The following is a 20,049-nucleotide window of genomic DNA, read 5'->3' as shown; positions in this document are numbered from 1 at the left end:
CTATGCATATTTATGGTCACAAGGTTAATTACTGATGAACTCGTTCTGGTGACCCTTGTTTCTACTGATCTTTAGGGACATGCCAAAACTTTGAAGAATGTTTATGAAGGTGCTGCAGGATTCATTTATGATGTTATTGTTGATGTTAATGTCCCCACACAGAATTATGTTTACCTTTGTACTTCAGAATTTATCTAGAACGTTTGTTAACTTGTTGAAAAAAGTGCCTACACTACCACTGAGATATCTATACAAGCACAAAATGATTAAATTCTTGGTATTATCAAGCCCTGTTAGTTCAATAGCTAATATTTGAAAGTGTTTGTCTATACTGACGATACTGACGTTATGTCCTGACTTGAACTGCGTTCCTTTTCTGATATAAATGCGATATCCTCCATCCCTTGAAGTAGTTCTGCAGTAAGAATTTGCCTTTTCATACAATGCTAATACCACATGTTGGATTTCTGTGTCTCTACACCAGTGCTCAGTAATACAAACTACTGTGCAGTTCAAAGATTGGAGCTCAACTTCTAATAGTTGTATTTTATTTTTTATTGATTGCATGTTTTGATGGAGGATTGTTAAGTCTGTGAAGTGCTCCATGTTACTCTTTCCAATGGTTTGTTTTTCTTTGTGACATCTGGTATATGTGATATTTCAGGTGTTAAAACCTGTCTTGTTTCAGTAATTTTTAAAGTGCTGAAGATACTACTTAGGCTGGGGAACCTGTTGTCTGGATTTATCCTAAAAAAAACCTACTTTTCCTACCTATGTCAACAGGTATTTGACCATGTGTGGCTCGAGATCCACCCCCTATACTTTCATGAATCAGCTGTACCAATCTTCCCTTGCCAGTCCTGTTTAGGTGTAGGCCATGCCTAGTGAAACCCCATCTGTTGATAGTCCTGACGGGCACCAGAGAAACACGAGCTAAGTTGGCTGTCCTCAGAGACATCCTTAAACCCACATTGATTTGCCTCACAGCTCCATCAATGTGTGGTCAATCGTGACGCCGGAACAGCTCAACAAAGTGTACATTGGTGCCATGAGTCGGGGAAGGTATCTTGTCCTGGTCACCACACCACCTATGTCATATGCTCCATCCCTGTCCAAACTGCTTCCGGCCCCACCCACTATCACTACATGGTCCTCTTTTGTAAAGTCCTGTCATGCAGACCCTAGGTCCTCTGTCACATGGCATAGCCCTGCATTTGGATCGAAAATATTGGTGGCCTGGTACGCTGCCCCTAAACTTTCCTGTAGCTGAGGGCCTACACTTCGCCCATGGCTACTACCTAGCAGCAGCACTTTCTTCTTCCTAACACTTTGTGCATTCCTAGGCTTCTTGGCCTCGGTTGAAGTGTGCTGCACATTTCCTGCTCCTCATTTTACCTGAGGCTCTTCTCCACTTAACTCTGGCAGTGGTAGTTACCTGTTTTTGGTGTTGATGATAAAACTGCCATATCGTGTTCTCTTTCTTCCTATCCTCCTACCAGTTGCCAGTTCCCTACCACTCTCCTCCCCCTATCTCCCTTGATCCTTATGTGTTCCTTACTTACTTCTTCCAACTGTGCCTGAGGGGCACAGATTTTCCTTTCCTGTTCCCCAATCAAAATATTCCTATAGCATACTCTGCAACTCCTACTGCATCCCCCCCCCCCCCCAGTGAAAATATTTCCTGAAAGATTGTCAACAAATTCCTCTACTCACTACCCTATAAAAGCTCCCCCATTTCTCACTCCTGGTCAGTTTCTAAACAATAATTAAGTTTAAAGAATATTTTAAATTTGTCAAGTACGCGAGATTGGCTGTGTGTAAACAAAAAACAACACAAAGGTCTTATGTGCAGTGGTTAATTTCTTTTGCACTGATTTAGAGATACAATGACAGAAGAATGAATTTGTAATTAATTTGATTTTAGAGAATTTACGATATCAGGTGTATTTGGTCAGGTTTTTAAACGTTTATAATTCGGAAAATTTAGGCCTAGATCGCGTCTATCTAACTAGTAAACAATGCGAAATGTGTTAGTTAAATACGATTTAGAAACGTTTAATTACACTTTTATTGCGACAATAGACACTGATGAAACTAGTAGTAGTCGTTTTTAAACGAATTTTGCAGTATCAAGAAAACTTATATAGGCTTTCTTGTGTTTATGTCAGGCAAAATTTCCGGTTATGTCGGGATTGTCGGAACCTCAGCTAAAGAACTAGTTTTTTCAAGAACAAGCCCTGCTGGGGCCCTAATACTCAGTTGTGTGACAAGAAAGGACACTACATCAGTATATAAAACAAAGAAAATTTAAATTTGGCACTATTTTCTCGTAAATAAGGTGTTTTAGCTCATGAAGAAAATACCTGTGATCTCACTCGGCGGCGTTAACCAAACATCCTATACATCCTGATTAGTTCTTGGATTTTTATATGTAACTCATCATTTCGTTCACATCTGGCACTATTTATTAAAATGAAAAATGCCGTGTTGCGCCATGGTTTGGTGTCCACGTTGTATTGTATGGCAGGGTGAGATCAAAGGTTGGCATAAGGCAATAGCACACCACTTCTAAGAGGGTTATGCATAGTAAACCAATGAGTTGTTCAAACTGACTTTACGGTTGATGACAACTTTAATTTCATACAATTTTCTATAGATTATGCTTGTTTTCCTCCAGAGTCAGAATAAGGATTTATTTTGTACATTTTGATACAAAGTCTGGTCCAAAAGACCAAAAATCCTCCAGTATAGGGTGATATTACTCTCTTTCACAAAACTGGATATGAAATTAATTCATTCTCTCTAAGGGGATGCATTATAAGCGATTCAGTGGAAAGGTTGTAAATACATAAGTTATGTTCTCACGATTGTAATAATCTATTGAATTTTCAGTTCACCTTTCTTTTTAAATGTCTGTAACTTTATCATAATATTCATTTTTAGTTGTTCTTGCAGCTCTTGAATTGCTTTATTCATGAGCTAACAGCTTTTCATGATTGTGTAATAATCTGTTTATTATCTGAACACTTGCTTCAGAATTTCTTTATTATTTATCAAGTTTTCTGAGCATCTATAATTATTTCAGTTCCACACCTCATGTATTAACAGAGCTTTCAAGGTGTGCTTTGTGTCATTTACATTTACATTCTCTGTCAATGTATCTGTTTGTATTTCAGCTCATATTGTTTTTTCAAGTTAGTCTCAGATGTCTGATGTGAAATAATGGATGATTTTCTAGAATTATAAAAAAGCTGCTGAAATGCATATTTTTTCACTTGCTTGTAACGATGGAACTTTGGATTTTAATAAGGATATGAAGTATGAAATTATGAAAGTGATAAAACTGATCGTCAAGTGTTATGATATGAAAAGCCTTTCATTACATGAATATGTTAAGATGAATGTTGATTGTAGTAGAAACATAAAAATGTAATGTTGACTGAGGATATTTTCATTTCATAGTACACTGACATAAGGTGAATAAGAAAAATTGATCATACTAGAAATACAAAATTATATTATCTTTAACAAAAAGGGAATAAAGTAACCACAATATTTGTATAGTAAGACTAAATGAAATTGGGTGAGTACTTGTAAGAATAAAATACATATTTGAATAGTAGACTGCACATATTATATATATATATATATGGTACACATCTTACAGTAAATGTCATATTATACAGTACTGCATAGTGTATAGTAGTTGTTCATTTTTGTATAACAGTGTTCTGAGTAGTAGGCTGCACATATTTCATTAATATATATGGTATACATCTTACAGTAAATGTCATATTATACAGTACTGCATAGTACATAGCAGTAGTTCATTTTTGTATAACACTATAACAGTTCTTCCAGTCAGTCCTATGTATGGCTAAAGTATTACTATGCAGCGATATTTGGAATTATTACAAAAGGATAAGCTGATTAATTTCCAATAATTGGTCATAGAATGAAATAGGGGTTGACAGTTTAACGGGAAATGCATTTAGAAAGACTTTGAACTTATTACTAAGTCACATGATACGAAGAGTGGCTAGCAAAATTCGTTTCAGAAATCTGAGATACAGTGTTAAAACTTGGAATTTGCCAAAACATTACTTAAACAAGCAATGGATTTATCTGTTCTTCTCTTGCTGTTGACCAGTTCTTTAGCAAGACAAGCAAGACCTGCCCAGACTACATCAGCAAGGTGGTGCCTATAGCAGGGGACTGCTCTCAGCCAGGGCTGGGAATCAGTGTGGCAGACGCTGAAGAACTGGCCAGCAAGGTGTCAGTCGTCTTCCACGTGGCCGCCACTGTGCGCTTTGATGAGAGTCTGCGCATTGCTGCCAACACAAATGTGGCTGCCACTCGTGAGGTCATCAACCTCGCCAAGCGCATGCCCAACCTCAAGGTGACTGCTAGTATTCATATTCTGCATAATGAGTAATGATGAACTGTCTGTGCTGGCCTGTGTGGCCGAGCGGTTCTAGGCGCTACAGTCTGGAACAGCGGGACTGCTACGCTCGCAGATTCGAATCCTGCCTCGGGTATGGATGTGTTTGATGTCGTTAGGTTAGTTAGGTTTAAGTACTTCTAAGTTCAAGGAGACTGGTGATCTCAGAAGTTAAGTCACATAGTGCTCAGAGTCATTTGAACCATTTTTTATGTCTGTTAGTGTGGGCTGTGTTTAGGATCTGTAGGCCCCTAAGTTGAAACTATCGTGGAGGCACTAACTGGGGAAATTCGGTGACAGCTGACGCCCAAATGTAGCCTTCTAGAGCAATTTTCGAATTAAAAGTCTACAACTTACTTGTAAGATTTATTGTTTAATTGTGTAACATGTACTATACACAGTTTGAATTTAATGAATTGGTGTAAATTTAAAAAGAAACAATCAAATCATTAAGATATTGTACACAATTTTTTACCACAAATGTGAATAGCATTTTTTTAAAAATAAAAAGAAAAAATTGACATCCACATCTATACTAGAATCAGTATTCGAGTTCTAAAAATGCCGTATTTTCAGTATAAGCAATATGATTGTAAGGCAAATGAAGACAACAAAAATTAGATACTGTCATGTTTCAAAAATCATTTGTATGATTAATCATAATGACGTGGATCCAAGTCATTTTACATTCACCTTACACATTCATAATTGAGTAGATACAGCTACACACTGACAACTTAAAAATGTTTTTTACTTTATTTTTTTAAAATATAGGGTGTAACAGGTACAAGTGCAGATATTTTTATATGTGATACCTTAATATATACACACATCAGTGTGTTGGTTGTTTTTTCTCTGTGTTGAACATTCTTTCCACATACACTTTATAAAGTTTACAACTTAATGTTTTCTTTATGGCTGCACCTGGGCTTCAAGTGAATGGTAACTGTCAGTATAAACATTCTTGTGTCTATGCACATGCAAGTCAATACCTAAACTACTGCCCAGGGGAAAACAAGAAATAATGGCTTGCTTGTGCCACACATACATGGAGTTACTCCCCAACCTAAAAACATGTGACTTGTAACAACTATAATTATTAATATGCAAATGTAGTTCATTACACCAACCTCAGTCACCAATAGAAATATATACACTTGTATGCATTACACTCTGTATAGATGTGAATTGGTGATCCCTACCCTACACATCTTTGACATAACAAAAACAGAAATTCTTCCATTAAATAAATGGAGTTATCAATATGAAATTTTAGTTCTTTCCTAATTTAGATTTGCTGTCTGTCAGACATTTTGTATCATTGGTAAGATATCAAAAATTTGTTGTGCTAAAAACAAACTTAATATGGCATAATAAGTGTTATTTTTTCATCTGGTACTGTAATTATGTACATCATTGTTCGTTTCGAACTGTAGTGGGATTATATATACTCTCTAGAAGTATCCAAAATGCGCACCTCCTTAAACAGATAGCTACAAGATTAGTTTCTCAAGAACATTATGTCATATGACATTATTAGATGAATATAAGCAAAATACTTCAGCATACTAATTTGTTTCTTGCTAAGATTTACATTACTTCAAATGCAAATATGGCTGAACTAAGCTGTTTAAAGAGTTCCAAACTTTTTTGAACTTAAATTCTTGTCAATACGGACACATAAAGGTTTTGAAGTTTCCATCTGAATTAGTATTACCTCACCTTGTGTTACATTCACCACTGGTGTAGTACTTCTAGATGTGTGGAAGTGAATATGTTATGACTCACGAACAAGTAGTTTTTTCCTATATTTAATTCAAATATAAATCTTTACCAAATAATAGGGCTTTAAGTTTTAAAACATTTTATTGAATAATGGATTTTGCACCTACACTTTATAGCACTTATGTCTCCATAACTTAATTACATTAAAATATCAGTTTCAGTATCAAGTAAAGCTAAAACATGGAAGTCTGCAGCCTGTTTGGGATCAACAACAATTTTGAAAATGACTTTTTCCACCGCTATTCGTGATCACAAGTGACATGTGCGTTCATAGAATGATCTCGATTTTAGGAGAACATGTTTCACGTTTTGTGAGTCCTGAGTTGAATGCAATTAGGTATGAAAGAAACGAATGTTTATGAAACAAAAGTCATTTAAAATCCGTCAACGATTCTTTTGAAAATTTTTACTAGCCTTTGACCATGCGCCGAGAATTTCACGTGGGGAAAGGCAAACGTTGACCTACTTCATATCCGTTGAATAAGCTCATAAATAGTAATGACATGCGATTCCTTTACGATTATAAAGGGGCACCCACTATAGTATTAAAACTACTTTTTTTAGTAAATTTTTTGTGTTGCGAGTCCTCCATGCTGCAGCCGAGATAGCCTTTGCATGTGAGCATAGGAATAGAATCGTTGTCCAGATGTGACTATACATACACTGTTTAAAACGCTGTTTACACGGACTGAAAAGTAAGTGCACTTATCTTAAGCAAGTAAATTGATAGTACCAGTGTCTTCCTTATCAATAATACTTGTTAGTTACAATGCTCTGTTTACACAGTGCCTGTATCTTCACGTCACAAAGTCCTGTGTTAAATATTAAGAAGTGGATTCGCATTTTGAGAGTGGACTGACATCTGTTTGTGATATATGAAGCTTTGTGCCATACTGGGACTCGAAACCTGGATTTACCACTTATTGCGAGAGGTCGTCTTAACCACTTCAGCTATGCGAGCATGTTTGCAGAATCGACTCAAACTTGCATATGCGCCAATCCATTTCGTAATATTTACAACAGCTGTAATCGTCAGACCAATGTCTGTTCCTTCAGCCATGTATACATGTCCAAAGGACATTGTAATGTGAAGGTACAGACACTGTTTAAACACACACATTGTAACCATCAATGACGCTGAGCACTGTTTGTATCATGGTATGACATTCAAGCTGTATTTTGACAATCCACAATGTGAATGAACTTTATGGCCATCGAGAAGAGAGACAGTGCGCTATTACTTAAACTGTTCTATGCGAACTGCAGCAATATTACAGTGCTGCACTGAGAGAGTATCATCGACTGAAGGGTGTGAGGAGAGGCTGGATGTCGTTAAATGGTTTAAACAAGATGATAACGAAATTCTAAAATACGAGTGGACTTGGTGTGGCATTTGGCAGAGGAAGGCGTCCTGTGCTGCTGGAAGTTATTGACGAGGTTTCTGTTACTGTAATTGGCAATGCAACACGTGACCCAGGTATTGCTAGCGCTCGGGCAGTGTCACGAGAATTGTCCATCCTGCGATTAACAGTACGGAAAGTTTGCGGTCTATTTGACACTCTGAAAAATCCAGTCGGTGCAGCAACTAAAACTTCACGATCCACAGTAACGTTCTAATTTTGCTCTTCAGTTTCCAGTACAGACAGAAGAAGTTGGCATGTGGCCGGGCAGTGTTCCATGGAATGACGAGGTACATTTTACACTACTGGGTGTAGCGCATACGTAGAAATGTCGAATTTGGGACACTGTTAAAGAGCGTGTTGTGTCCAGAAGAGCGCCATCACACTTGCCATTTGTGACTGTATGGTGTGGATTCACAAGCACGTTTATTCTCCGCCCGTTCTTCTCTGAAGAGTATACACCCAGACGACCTTTTAGGTGTACCATGACTTATGCACGTTATCGAGACCGCTTTGCGCAGCACTTTATTCATGTGATTCCTGCTTTGTAAGAGCACAACCGTGTGGGAGCCACTGTTTTCATGCAAGATGATGCAACAGTTCCTGTCGCTCGCTCAGTAAAAGATCTGCTTAATGCTACCTTCCACATACGTGTTAACTCCAGAGGTTTTCCAGGCGCATGGCCTGCAAGATCACCTAATTTGAATACATGTGAGTTTTGGCTCTGCGTATATCCGTAAGAACGCGTTTACGAGGGACACGTTCAGTCTCTACATGACTTCTAGGCCGGTATACAAGTACCCATTGCTCACATTCCACCGGAACTGCTACGGGCAACTACTTACCACGTCGCTTTACGGATGCAGAATCTCGTCGACGTCTCACGTCCTCGTATTGAACAAATTATGTAAGCGGCTGTAATAATAAAACAAATATTATGCCTTCCTCATTTGTCTGACCTTTTCTATCAACGTCTCGTTAATAAAAATGGTTCAAATGGCTCTGAGCACTATGGGACTTAACATCTGTGGTCATCAGTCCCCTAGAACTTAGAACTACTTAAACCTAACTAGCCTAAGGACATCACACACATCCATGCCCGAGGCAGGATTCGAACCTGCGGTCGTAGCAGTCGCGCGGTTCCGGACTGAGCGCCTAGAACCGCTAGCCCACCGCTACCGGCTCTCGTTAGTAATCGATTACATATAGAAACAGTTCTGTATGTCTTTCTTGCATTCAGCGCAAGATTTGCACCTTATGGCCAAAAATTGGATGTAATTTTTTTCCAGCGTTAATCGATTCCGTGAATATAGACCAAGTATCTCTGCCATACGATAATTTCATGCCATACTGGACCTCCGTGAGTAGTTTCATTTTAACCACTCAGTACTTGCCTTATCTTGTTAAACTTTTTAACATGAGATTATGCCTCTGAATGAGTAGGTCACGACAGTATTTAAATTTTTAAATTCGTTCCAAAGTGATATGAAATGTTGAAAATAGTTTTGTTGCCCCTGGAAGCTGTCAGATATGCAACCAGCAACTAGCACCACGTCACAGTTAAGTCGTTCAATAATGTAGATTTATATATGAAGATGGTATCTATTCTTTTGGAGATACACTGCTGGAAATGGAAAAAAGAACACATTGACAACGGTGTGTCAGACCCACCATACTTGCTCCGGACACTGCGAGAGGGCTGTACAAGCAATGATCACACGCACGGCACAGCGGACACACCAGGAACCGCGGTGTTGGCCGTCGAATGGCGCTAGCTGCACAGCATTTGTGCACCGCCGCCGTCAGTGTCAGCCAGTTTGCCGTGGTATACGGAGCTCCATCGCAGTCATTGACACTGGTAGCATGCCGCGACAGCGTGGACGTGAACCGTATGTGCAGTTGACGGACTTTGAGCGAGGGCGTATAGTGGGCATGCGGGAGGCCGGGTGGACGTACCGCCGAATTGCTCAACACGTGGGGCGTGAGGTCTCCACAGTACATCGATCTTGTCGCCAGTGGTCACACTATACTAGTGCCGACATTGTGCATGCTCTGTTGCGTGTGTCTAAGTGCCTGTGGTTCTGTCAGTGTGATCATGTGATGTATCTGACCCCAGGAATGTGTCAATAAAGTTTCCCCTTCCTGGGACAATGAATTCACGGTGTTCTTATTTCAATTTCCAGGAGTGTATATAATTTGTTGTGGTTGGCAGGAGAGCCAACACCGTGTTACTAAAGGAGGCCGAAATGCTCGCGTTTTAGCTCACGCAGGCTGGCGTGAGGTCTGGAACATGACAAGGGAATTAGAATTGAGAAAAACAGACGTAGCTGGTGCAATTCTCAACTTTAATCCATTAATGACGAACGTCGATCTTGACGGTACATGATACACAATATCAATAAAAACTGATAATGGCGCCTTGCTAGGACGTAGCAAATTACGTAGCTGAAGGCTATGCTACTATCGTCTCGGCAAATGAGAGCGTATTTATTCAGTGAACCATCGCTAGCAAAGGCGGCTGAAGAACTGGGGCGAGTGCTAGGAAGTCTCTCTAGACCTGCTGTGTGGCGGCGCTCGGTCTGCAATCATTGATAGTGGCGACACGCGGGTCCGACGTATACTACCGGACAGCGGCCGATTTAAAGGCTACCACATAGCAAGTGTGGTGTCTGGCGGTGACACCACATAATTAAAGCTCACAGGCCATTTGATCATGTTCTTCTGTGCGAATGCACAAACAGTGCCCGAAGTCTTACGGGAATCGGCAGTAAAGCCGCGAGTAATGAGTATGGACATGGTCTCTATGAATATAGTGCGGGACAATGAGTTGCGAATGAGGGTCTCACGGGAGGCGTGCCAGAGATAAGTCCCTGCAGTCGCACTATCCTCTGTGTCCTCGGTGGTTCAGATGGACAGAGCGTCTGACATGCAGGACATCCCGGGTTCGAATCCCAGTCGGAGCACACATTTTCGACAGTGCCCGTTGACGTATATCAACGCCTGTATGAAGCTAAGGGTATTCACTTCATAGTAATGTAGATTTCTAGTCCTGTACTTTTTCTGCGTCTTGTTAGATTGTTCCAAGCGAAAGTGTCGATTCCACGTACTTACATTTCACTGCAACGGTTTGGATCCGTGGTGGAACGTCACATCTCCGCCTGATACCAGTTATACCCTGTATCACTACTGCGCACTACTTAAGAACGCAAGAGATTTCGCCTGATGAGTCACTGCCATTTATAATAGCTCCATGGAACTTGCACTATGCATAGAAAAACTGCTACAGTATAGTACAAGAGGTAGCTGAAAGGAATATGCAGTGTGAACAGAAATAACACTTTTATTCAAAGACAAAAATTATACTGAAGTCATCGCGATTCATAATGGTCCCCTGGACACTACAGAAGTTGGAGCATGGTTCTTAATAGGGTGTTTCACCAACACGGACGGGAATGCATGCTCTGAAATGGGCTTCAATGCTGGCTACAAAGTTGGTAAAGGGTTCTTGTGGTAGGAATTCTATTCTTCGATCAGCGCGTTTGACAACTGCTGGAGGTCATTGGTGCATGGTGACGTGCTGCAATATCTCTCCCCGACTTATGCTACACGTGATTGATGACAGTTAAGTCGTGAGTAACGGCTACACCAGCCCATTTCCTCTCGTTCCAACAGTTCCTCCACCTGCGAAGTTCAAAGCGATTGCACATTTTCATTCATCAGCATGAACTCAGGGCCAAATGCATCCGTGAAAAAACGCCCACGGGGACGGAACACAATGTCACAAAAACGTCGAGCGATGATTGTACAATGATCAAAGATTTGGAGATCAATACGGCTCTGCAACATTACATTTCTAGCAACTATAATACCTGGACCATCAAAACGAAATATTCGACAATGTTCCTGGGTAGATTTCCTGTTCCCAATTCTCGTCACCTGAGAGTACGTCTACCAATATGAACGGTCTGTGCTTTTTTTCCAGTCGTGTAGAACGCTTCTTATATCTGCCTCTGTAAAGGAAGAAAGCTGCTTCTTTCACACTGATGTTACGGAATGATGAAGTGTTTGCGGTTCTTCTACAGGTACCAACGAGTAGTGACTGAGGTATGGTTCTTTTCTTTTCACAGGCTTTTATACACGTCTCTTCGGCGTACTCGAACTGCACCTTTGCCAAGGTGGAGGAAAAGTTCTACCCGCCCTCCATGACCACAGAGGAACTGCTGAAGCTGCTCAGTGTCATGGACGACAACCAGGTGGCGCAGATCCTGCCCAAGTAAGTGGACGGCCGCTCAGAGACTCGGCACGTATACGGCGCAATTAGAGCGTTTCTAGTAAACAAAACTAAGTACGTCATTCTCATGTAATAATGATAATTGGCTCGCGGAAAAAGGTCTTTCGCAGCCACACTAAAATTTTATGAGATTTTTGTGCTTCAATGTGGCAGAATAATAAAGCTTCCAGTCGTCATTATCAGCATAATCATAATCATCATCATCATTACCACTGCCACCACCACCACCACCACTATCATCATCATCATCATCATCATCATCATGGCCGCGCGGGGCAGCCGCACTGTCTCAGGCGTCTTGCCACGGTTCGCGCGGCTGCCCTCGTCGGAGGTTCGAGTCCTCCCTCGGGCATGGCTGTGTGTGTTGCACGTAGCGTAAGTTAGTTGACGTTAGATTAAGTAGAGTGTAAGCCTAGGGGCCGATGATCTCAGCAGTTTGGTCCCATAGGAACTTTCCACCGCCATCATCATCATCATCATAAGCATAATTTATTGCATTAACGGACTTATAGTGCATACAGCAGAAAAAACTAAAGAAATTACCACATTAAAAAATGCGAAAGGCAGCACTCTATAAAAAATTATAAAAGGAAACATTACAAAATGCCCAAAAAAATCCGGAGAAGTGTTAGTAGGATTCACGTACCGAGAGTTCCGTACTAACATATACAGACAGTTCATACATCCTGGGAATCGAGAATTTCCGTTATTTTTACCAGTAATTGACAGAGATACTGACAAGATATCAAAATATGTGACATAAATGGCCGTAGCTTTTGATTGCATTGACGAAGAAGCTTAAATGTGTTACAGTACTAACATACCGTAGATTTTAGTATGACACATAAATTTCAACTTCATACGTCTTCCAGTTTCTGAGAAAAAGGGGTTGCAACAGTTGGAGAGACAGACGGACAGCCAAACAACAAAGTGATCGAATGAGGTAGGGAACCCTGAACAGGAGATCGGTCACAACAGAGCAGATGTCTGTTGCAGATGCTAGTCCATGACTCTCTAGGTCCATCTGCTACTCCTGTCGACTCCACTTCTTTACGATTTGTATAAAGGAGTGTCTCAGAACTCTCCATTACATAAAACAATGTAACTAACTTAATGCTATTCTTTGCATTGTGTAAGCACTCAAATATCGATAGTAACAATCTGAGGGCGAAACATAGGAGAGAGATTCTAAGCATTGTTGTGAGAGTGGAGGATTAGTGTCGGTCGAGATCTCGGAGACAGAAGACGTGTCACGCTGCCCTCACTGCCACATTTATATAGCCGAGACATATCTAGATGGTTTAACTACGCTTGAAGATGGAATTAAAGGTAAAATTCGGAAGCATAGCGCAAAAGCAATTGCAGGGTTAGGCTCGTGATTGTTAGTCCGAGTTTGCAATAACGCCTTTTTTGCTTGTCAGTGAAAGAAGCCTCCTTGTTCTCCAAATAATAGTAATTATTCTCTACATCTGAATAATATGCTGTGATTACTAAATGTTAATGCAATTTTGAAATTGAATTAATTTGTTAATCTGACACTAAGCCATTATTTATACATTTGTCATTTGTCATTGTCATTATTAATAATTGTTCATGATGATTCTGAAGTTTTAAATAGACTTAATTAATGAAATCCCTTCTCAAAAGCTATTTAGTAGGTAACAGGACACAAGCAAACTTCTTTTAATTAAATTCATTCATAGTAACAATAAGCGTTAGACGCTGCTGCTGCATGTTGATGCGAATTGCTGTAAACCACTTCGAAAAAGGCAGTCATCTAAAGAGGTTAGTGCAATACTTAAGGTCAAAACAGAGACACTGATACACCGCAACATGTCATGTACACTATCCCAGTAAATTCCGTTGCACAAGTCAGATTCTGTATCACTTGTAAATTCATATTCAAATACGCAGTCAGATAACTCATCGAAATGTTAGTTTTGAGTTGTTCAGGTAACGATCTGTTGAGGACTTAAATGACAGAGGAACTGACGCTCATACAACACGCACACAGTGTTATGCAGGTTAGATTGCGTTTGGTGGTAGCTCAGGTTGCTTATCGAGTCCAGTATCACAGACGGACATAGGCAATATTGGCTGTAGCTACGTTACATATTGGTTGGATATATGTTACACTGTTAATACTCGATCCTTCCATAGTGTCCGTGGACACTCCTTTGGGCACTTCCTGCAGGCTGAAAAAGAAGAATATGTTACGGGAGGGATCTTTGCAGCCAGACTATTATATCTCCTTGTCCCCAATTATTCGGCCAATGTCTGATTTTCCAAACCGCTGGTACAGATTTTCATTTGTTCTTCGTTTCCATTTACCTTCCACGATAATGTAGACGGTTTCATAGGTCTTTCGAGGTACCTTCCTCTCGAAAGCGCAGATTGATTCTTCAGTTGTTGCTGATCTTGACCATGTTTCAAAACCATATAAAGTACCGGTCATGTTTAGCTGGATCTTATTCTTTTGTAATATAGGTCGTAAAATGAATAAATTTTTCGGGCTAAACAACATACCTTTAGCGTTTGATATTCATTGATGCATCTCTTCCGTCACTTGATTGTTATTATTCTTTCTCGAATCCAAGTACCTGAATTCATGCCCTTATTATTCTTTATGGAATCCAGGTACTTAGATTCATGAAGTTTTCCAAAGGTAGGCACATCAACAACAATGGAGGGAAGGAGAGCTTGATGGTGTGATAAAACGGAATATGTGGTTTTATCATTTTTCACTACTAGCCTAGTTGTCTTCGAATTGTGGAGAAATAGAGAAGCATCAGCGCATACTTGCCCCAGTCGTGCTCTGTCTTTTTATTCTTACATACGTACGCCTGCTTAGCTGGGTGTTAACATGCTTGCCTTCCATGAAAGCGGGCCCGGGTTCGTTTCCCGGCAGGGTTGAAGATTTTCTTCGCTCGTGGACTGGGTGTTGTGTTGTCATCATCATTTCATCCTCATCACCAGCGTGGAAGTCGCCCAATGCGGCGTCGAATGAAATAAGAGTTGCACTTGGCGGACGAACTTCCCCGCATGGAGCCTCCCGGCCAACAATACCATACGCTCATTCCGTTCTTATATACTAGAACTCGGAACAATGTTCAACATATACTAATGTGACAGAAGTCATGCTAACCTCCTGATGTAGTGTCAGACCTCCTTCTGCCCTGCGTATGACAAGAGCTCGACGTGGCATTGACTCAACAAGAAGTTTTAAGTCTCCTTCAGAAATATTGAACCATACCGCCTCTAAAGACGTCCATATTTGCTAAAGTGCGTTGCCGGTGCAGCTTTTTGTGCACAAACTGCCTTCTCGATTATGTGCCATAAATGTTCAATGGCATTCATATCGGGCGACCAAACCATTCTCTCGAACTGTCCAAAATGTTCCTCAAACAAATCGCAAACAGTTGTAGCGCGGCGACACGGCGCATTGATTTCTAAAGGAATTCTAACGTTGCCAGGGAACACAAAGTCCATTAATGGCTGCAAATGGTGTCCAAGTAAGCGAACATAACGATTTCCAGTAAATGATCGCTTCAGTTAGACCAAAGGTGCATAATGGTGCCACAAGAGCTGGCACAGTGCCTTATCGACAACCTGGGTCTATGACTTCGCGTGGTCTGCAGCACACTGGAACCTTACCATCTTCTCTTGCCAGCTGAAACCTGCACTCATCTGACCAGGCCACAGTATTCCAGTAGTCTATGGTCCAACCGATATGGCCACGAGCCCAGAAGAGGCGTCGCAGGCGATGTCTTCCTGCAGTCAGGCACTCGAGTCAGTCATCTGCTGCCATAGGCCATCAACGCCAAATTTCGCCACACTGTCCTAACGGATTATAGGCGCTTCAGTCTGGAACCGCGTGACCGCTACGGTCGCAGGTTAGAATACTGCCTCGGGCGTGGATGTGTGTGATGTCGTTAGGTTAGTTAGGTTTAAGTAGTTCTAAGTTCAAGGGACTGATGACCTCAGATGTTAAGTCCCATAGTGCTCAGAGCCATTTTTTTTGTCCTAATGGATACGTTCGTCGTACGTCCCACATTTATTTCTGCGGTTATTTCACGCAGTGTTGCTTGTCTGTTAGCACTGACAACTCTAAGCCAACGCCAGTGGTCTCGGTAGTTAAGTGAAGGTCGTCGGCCACTGCGTTGTCTGTCCTGAGAGGTAATGACTGATACGAGGGTTGGAACTTGAATCGTGGCAACTATTTATTCACATTTCTGTACAAAACAGATAGGTGTTTCAAAGCTTTACTGACCTTCAAAGTAGTCACCAGCATTGTGTACAGCCCGTTGCCAGCGTTGTGGAAGTCGTAGGATACTCTTAGCAGTGCCAGTTGTGTTGACAGTTCGAGCGGCGCGGTCTATTGCACGACGAATTTGTAGCAGTTCTGAAGGCGAATGACGTGAAGTGTTTCTTTCAGTTTAGAAATCGAGTTGAACTCACGAGGGCTTACGTCAGGGGAGTGCAGTAGGTGGTATAGCACTTAGCAGCCCCATCAGCCAGACAAATCAGTAACAGCTTGCACTGTACGTGCTTGAACATTGTCCTGCAAAATGATGGTCAGGCCCTGCAGAAAGTGTCATCGCTTCAGTCTCTATACTGTTTATTTTTGGAACACAAACTATGACATTATTACCCACTCCTCATATATACACAGCCCATGCACATGACATAATAACACCCAATGATAACATAAGGCCATATGTATGGCATCTTAAAGTGGGCTAATTTAGCATATATTCTAGTCACAAACAATAATTTTCTAGTAAAATATTTTGTATTTGTTTTTATCTGGTGGCATACCATAAGTCACTGTATTTACTATCATGACGATCTCTCATCGTCATAATTAAGTTGCCCGCCCCAATAGCTGGGTGGTCAGTGTGGCAGATTGCCGTCCTACGGGACCGGGTTCGATTCCCGGATGGGTCGGGTGTCCAAGAAGAAATTTAAAAAATTCAAGATGGAGACACTATCACACTTGCAATAGCGAGATTTAAAAACTCGCACAGTTGTCCTAAGTTTAAAATGGCAGTTTACCAATCATGACAACGAAACATCCCAGTGTTTTACTCTCTATAAACACAAAACAGCCACTCAGGCTCCAGTATTTTAGCAACCATTTAAACGAAAAGGCTGATCAGAATGTAACATAAGAGCTGCCTTCTTGAACGTGTTCAAAATTAACGAAAGAATCTGAACTGAATAAGATGGCACCATGTTAAAAAATTACCCGGTGACCTGAATTATTTATTAGAAATGTGTATATACTGATAATACTCATGCAGCTTCCAGTATTTCCACTTCTAATATATATATATATATATATATATATATATATATATATATATATATATATATATATCTCAGTGTTTTACTTTCTATAAACTATATATACTGTAAGCTGCACCAGTATTATCAGTATATACACATTTCTAATAAATAATTCAGGTCACCGGGTAATATATATATATATATATATATATATATATATATATATATATATATATATATATATATAGAGAGAGAGAGAGAGAGAGAGAGAGAGAGAGAGAGAGAAGACAGACAATGTTTACATCACGTGTTACAGTATTATTTCCATACCTAGAACATCTAATAAGATGCCGATGGTTTGGTTGTTTTAGTGTTTTGCAATAACGTAGCTTCGTTATTCGAAATTAAATCACTCCATTTAAAATCCAGTCATTTTAAACAGTTAATATTTTTCAAAGGAACTTTACAATCTATATATTGTGTTGGAACTATTTTGCACTGAAGTACAATAATACCTAGGTAATAGACCCACGAATATAAAAACGGTCATCCATTTACTCCCACTCTCTCAACTTGCAAGCAGTGTTAGTCCAGAAAGGAGTACCGGAGAGTATGCATTCTGTATCTGGTTTCTATGAAAATGAATGGAAGACTGTAGTTTCTAAATCACCCTTGTATATTGTCACAATGTATAACTATATTGGTGTTCTTTATTTTATTTTTCTTCCTCGTTAATGTTATATCATTACTTAATTTACTTCAGTGGGAAAATTGCATTTGAAATACAGAAATAAGATTCTTCCTTAAATACCACTTTGAACGCATCTGAAATTTACAAAATATTATAGTGCAACTAACTAAAACCGTAATATTGCATCCTGTTAATTAGTTTACTTCGGGTTCTAACATATTTAATCTCCTCAAGTATCGCTAGCTACAATGTGTTGTCCCATTGATTAGCTCCGGTTTGTTCTTTATTAAGCCTTTTTTTACCATTCATTCCACCTTTGAAGGATATGTAGGCTGTAGGAGAGCATAGCCCTTTTTAGCCAATAGTTGAGGTTTGTGCTGGTGTGACACCATTTATTGAGGACGATTGGGTGCTTATTCATTCAAAATCGCGGCATTTGTCTTACAGATGAGGAAGAAATCTCTGGGTCGAAGCTGGCCGCGGTGATCTAGCGGTTGTAGTCGCTCAGTCCGGAACCGCGCGACTGCTACGGTCACAGGTTCGAATCCTGCCTCGGGCATGGATGTGTGTGATGTCCTTACGTTAGTTAGGTTTAAGTAGTTCTAAGTTCAAGGGGCTGATGACCACATATGTTAAGTCCCATAGTGTTCAGAGCCATTTGAACCATTTTTCTGGGTCGAGGAAACTCTGTTTGGGATTAGTTACCTATATATTCATATTTCCTCAGTGGTCTTGATACGTTATGTTGTGATCTTAGAAATTTCAGCCTAATTCTGTAAGAGAAAAACTGTAAATCTAGTCGATCTAGAGAATATTGTCTGCTTCTCCAGAACTTAATTGAAGTAATTTTGTTCCGTAAGTTGTTCTTGCTGTATCAGGCTGCTAAATCAACCCAAATCCTTGTAGGGGTTCTTGATCTGTTGACAGTTTCATTGATTTCTTGATTTTCCAGAGGATTCTGTTGTAACAGTAGGATTCTGCTTCTAGAGTAATGGAGGGAGGAAATGCATATTTGAATTTCGGAAGTTTAAACTTTGAGGGGTCGTGCTGCAAAAGTGATTTTGTAAGTCCATTGTTACGTAGTCTGTTGAACCCGAATATGGTGATTCGTACCTTTATTCTGCTTAGCACGTCTATGGCTTTAAGTCTTTCGTAAAGGGAGTTTGTTGGGAAGTTATAGCCTAGAACTCCAGTTATTTTAAGCATCTTCCGTTTAGCAAACAGAATTTGTTTCGGCATAAACGTTTTCTGGGTATGGTACCGCGTCATATTGAATAAAACTACAGCTGGAGAAAACCAACATTTCGGCCACGGTTGCAACGGCCTTCTTCTGGCTCTACTGGTGACCCAGAAGAAGGCCGCTGCAACCGTGGCCGAAACGTTGGTTTTCTAGAGCACAGTTTTATACAATATGACGCGGTACCATACCCAGAAGACATTTATGTCAACTGACTCTGGCCACGGAGGCCTATGCATGAATTTTTTTCGTTTGGTTAGATGGTATGATCCATACATGAACCCATATTCGTGAATAGGTCGAATTAATATTTTGTATGTAAGAAGAGCAACGTGTTCAGTATTTCAAGAGACGTACTAAAATGAGTGGGCTTTCAGCTTGTTTTAATCTTTTCAGTCTTGTTTTTCTGCCAATTTAAGAGTTCAGCTAGAGCGATTCCCAAATATTTGGCCTTTGGTTGTGGAGTAATTTCTTGTCCCCAAAGCTGAATGTTGTGTTTGCGGGGGTCCTGTTGTTGGCGATTAGTAAGATTTCTTACGTCTGAATAGGATAAGATGACTCTTGGTTGGATAGGGTTGCATTCTCCATTTATTGAACCAGGTTACAAGTTTTCTGATGTGGCTGTTAGCTTGTTCATTGATTGCGTTGCAGGTGGATACATACAACCATAATTGGTGTCATACGGGTACTGAGATATGCCTCCATTCCACCACCTGTGTCTTGGGATGTCAGCTGCATAAATCGTATGTCCCTGAGGGACTCTCGGTGTGAAGTAGGACGATTTTTGATCCCCAATTCATACTTGTCTTTTTGTATTTTCAATGAGGTTAGCTATTAATTGTACTATTTCTGGCGGGAAGTTGTGTTTTAGCATTTTATGAAGAGGTCACACATGTCATATCTTATCAACAGCGC

The 20,049-nt window shown here is 40.3% G+C and overlaps 1 protein-coding gene across 1 annotated transcript in view; it reads left to right on the top strand.

Annotated features, from left to right (window-relative positions):
* LOC126284874 (fatty acyl-CoA reductase wat-like) overlaps positions 1-20,049 on the top strand; it is a 234,861-nt gene that overhangs the window by 102,262 nt on the left and 112,550 nt on the right. The window contains exons 3-4 of the mRNA XM_049984114.1: positions 4,151-4,399; positions 11,754-11,899. Coding sequence (XP_049840071.1) covers positions 4,151-4,399; positions 11,754-11,899 — 395 coding nt within the window. The remainder of the gene's footprint in view (positions 1-4,150; positions 4,400-11,753; positions 11,900-20,049) is intronic.

The sequence above is a fragment of the Schistocerca gregaria genome, chromosome 8, assembly GCF_023897955.1.
Source record: "Schistocerca gregaria isolate iqSchGreg1 chromosome 8, iqSchGreg1.2, whole genome shotgun sequence".
Taxonomy (NCBI): domain Eukaryota; kingdom Metazoa; phylum Arthropoda; class Insecta; order Orthoptera; family Acrididae; genus Schistocerca; species Schistocerca gregaria.
The sequence above is the reverse complement of the archived record's forward strand: the minus strand, read 5'-3'. Positions and strand labels throughout refer to the sequence as shown.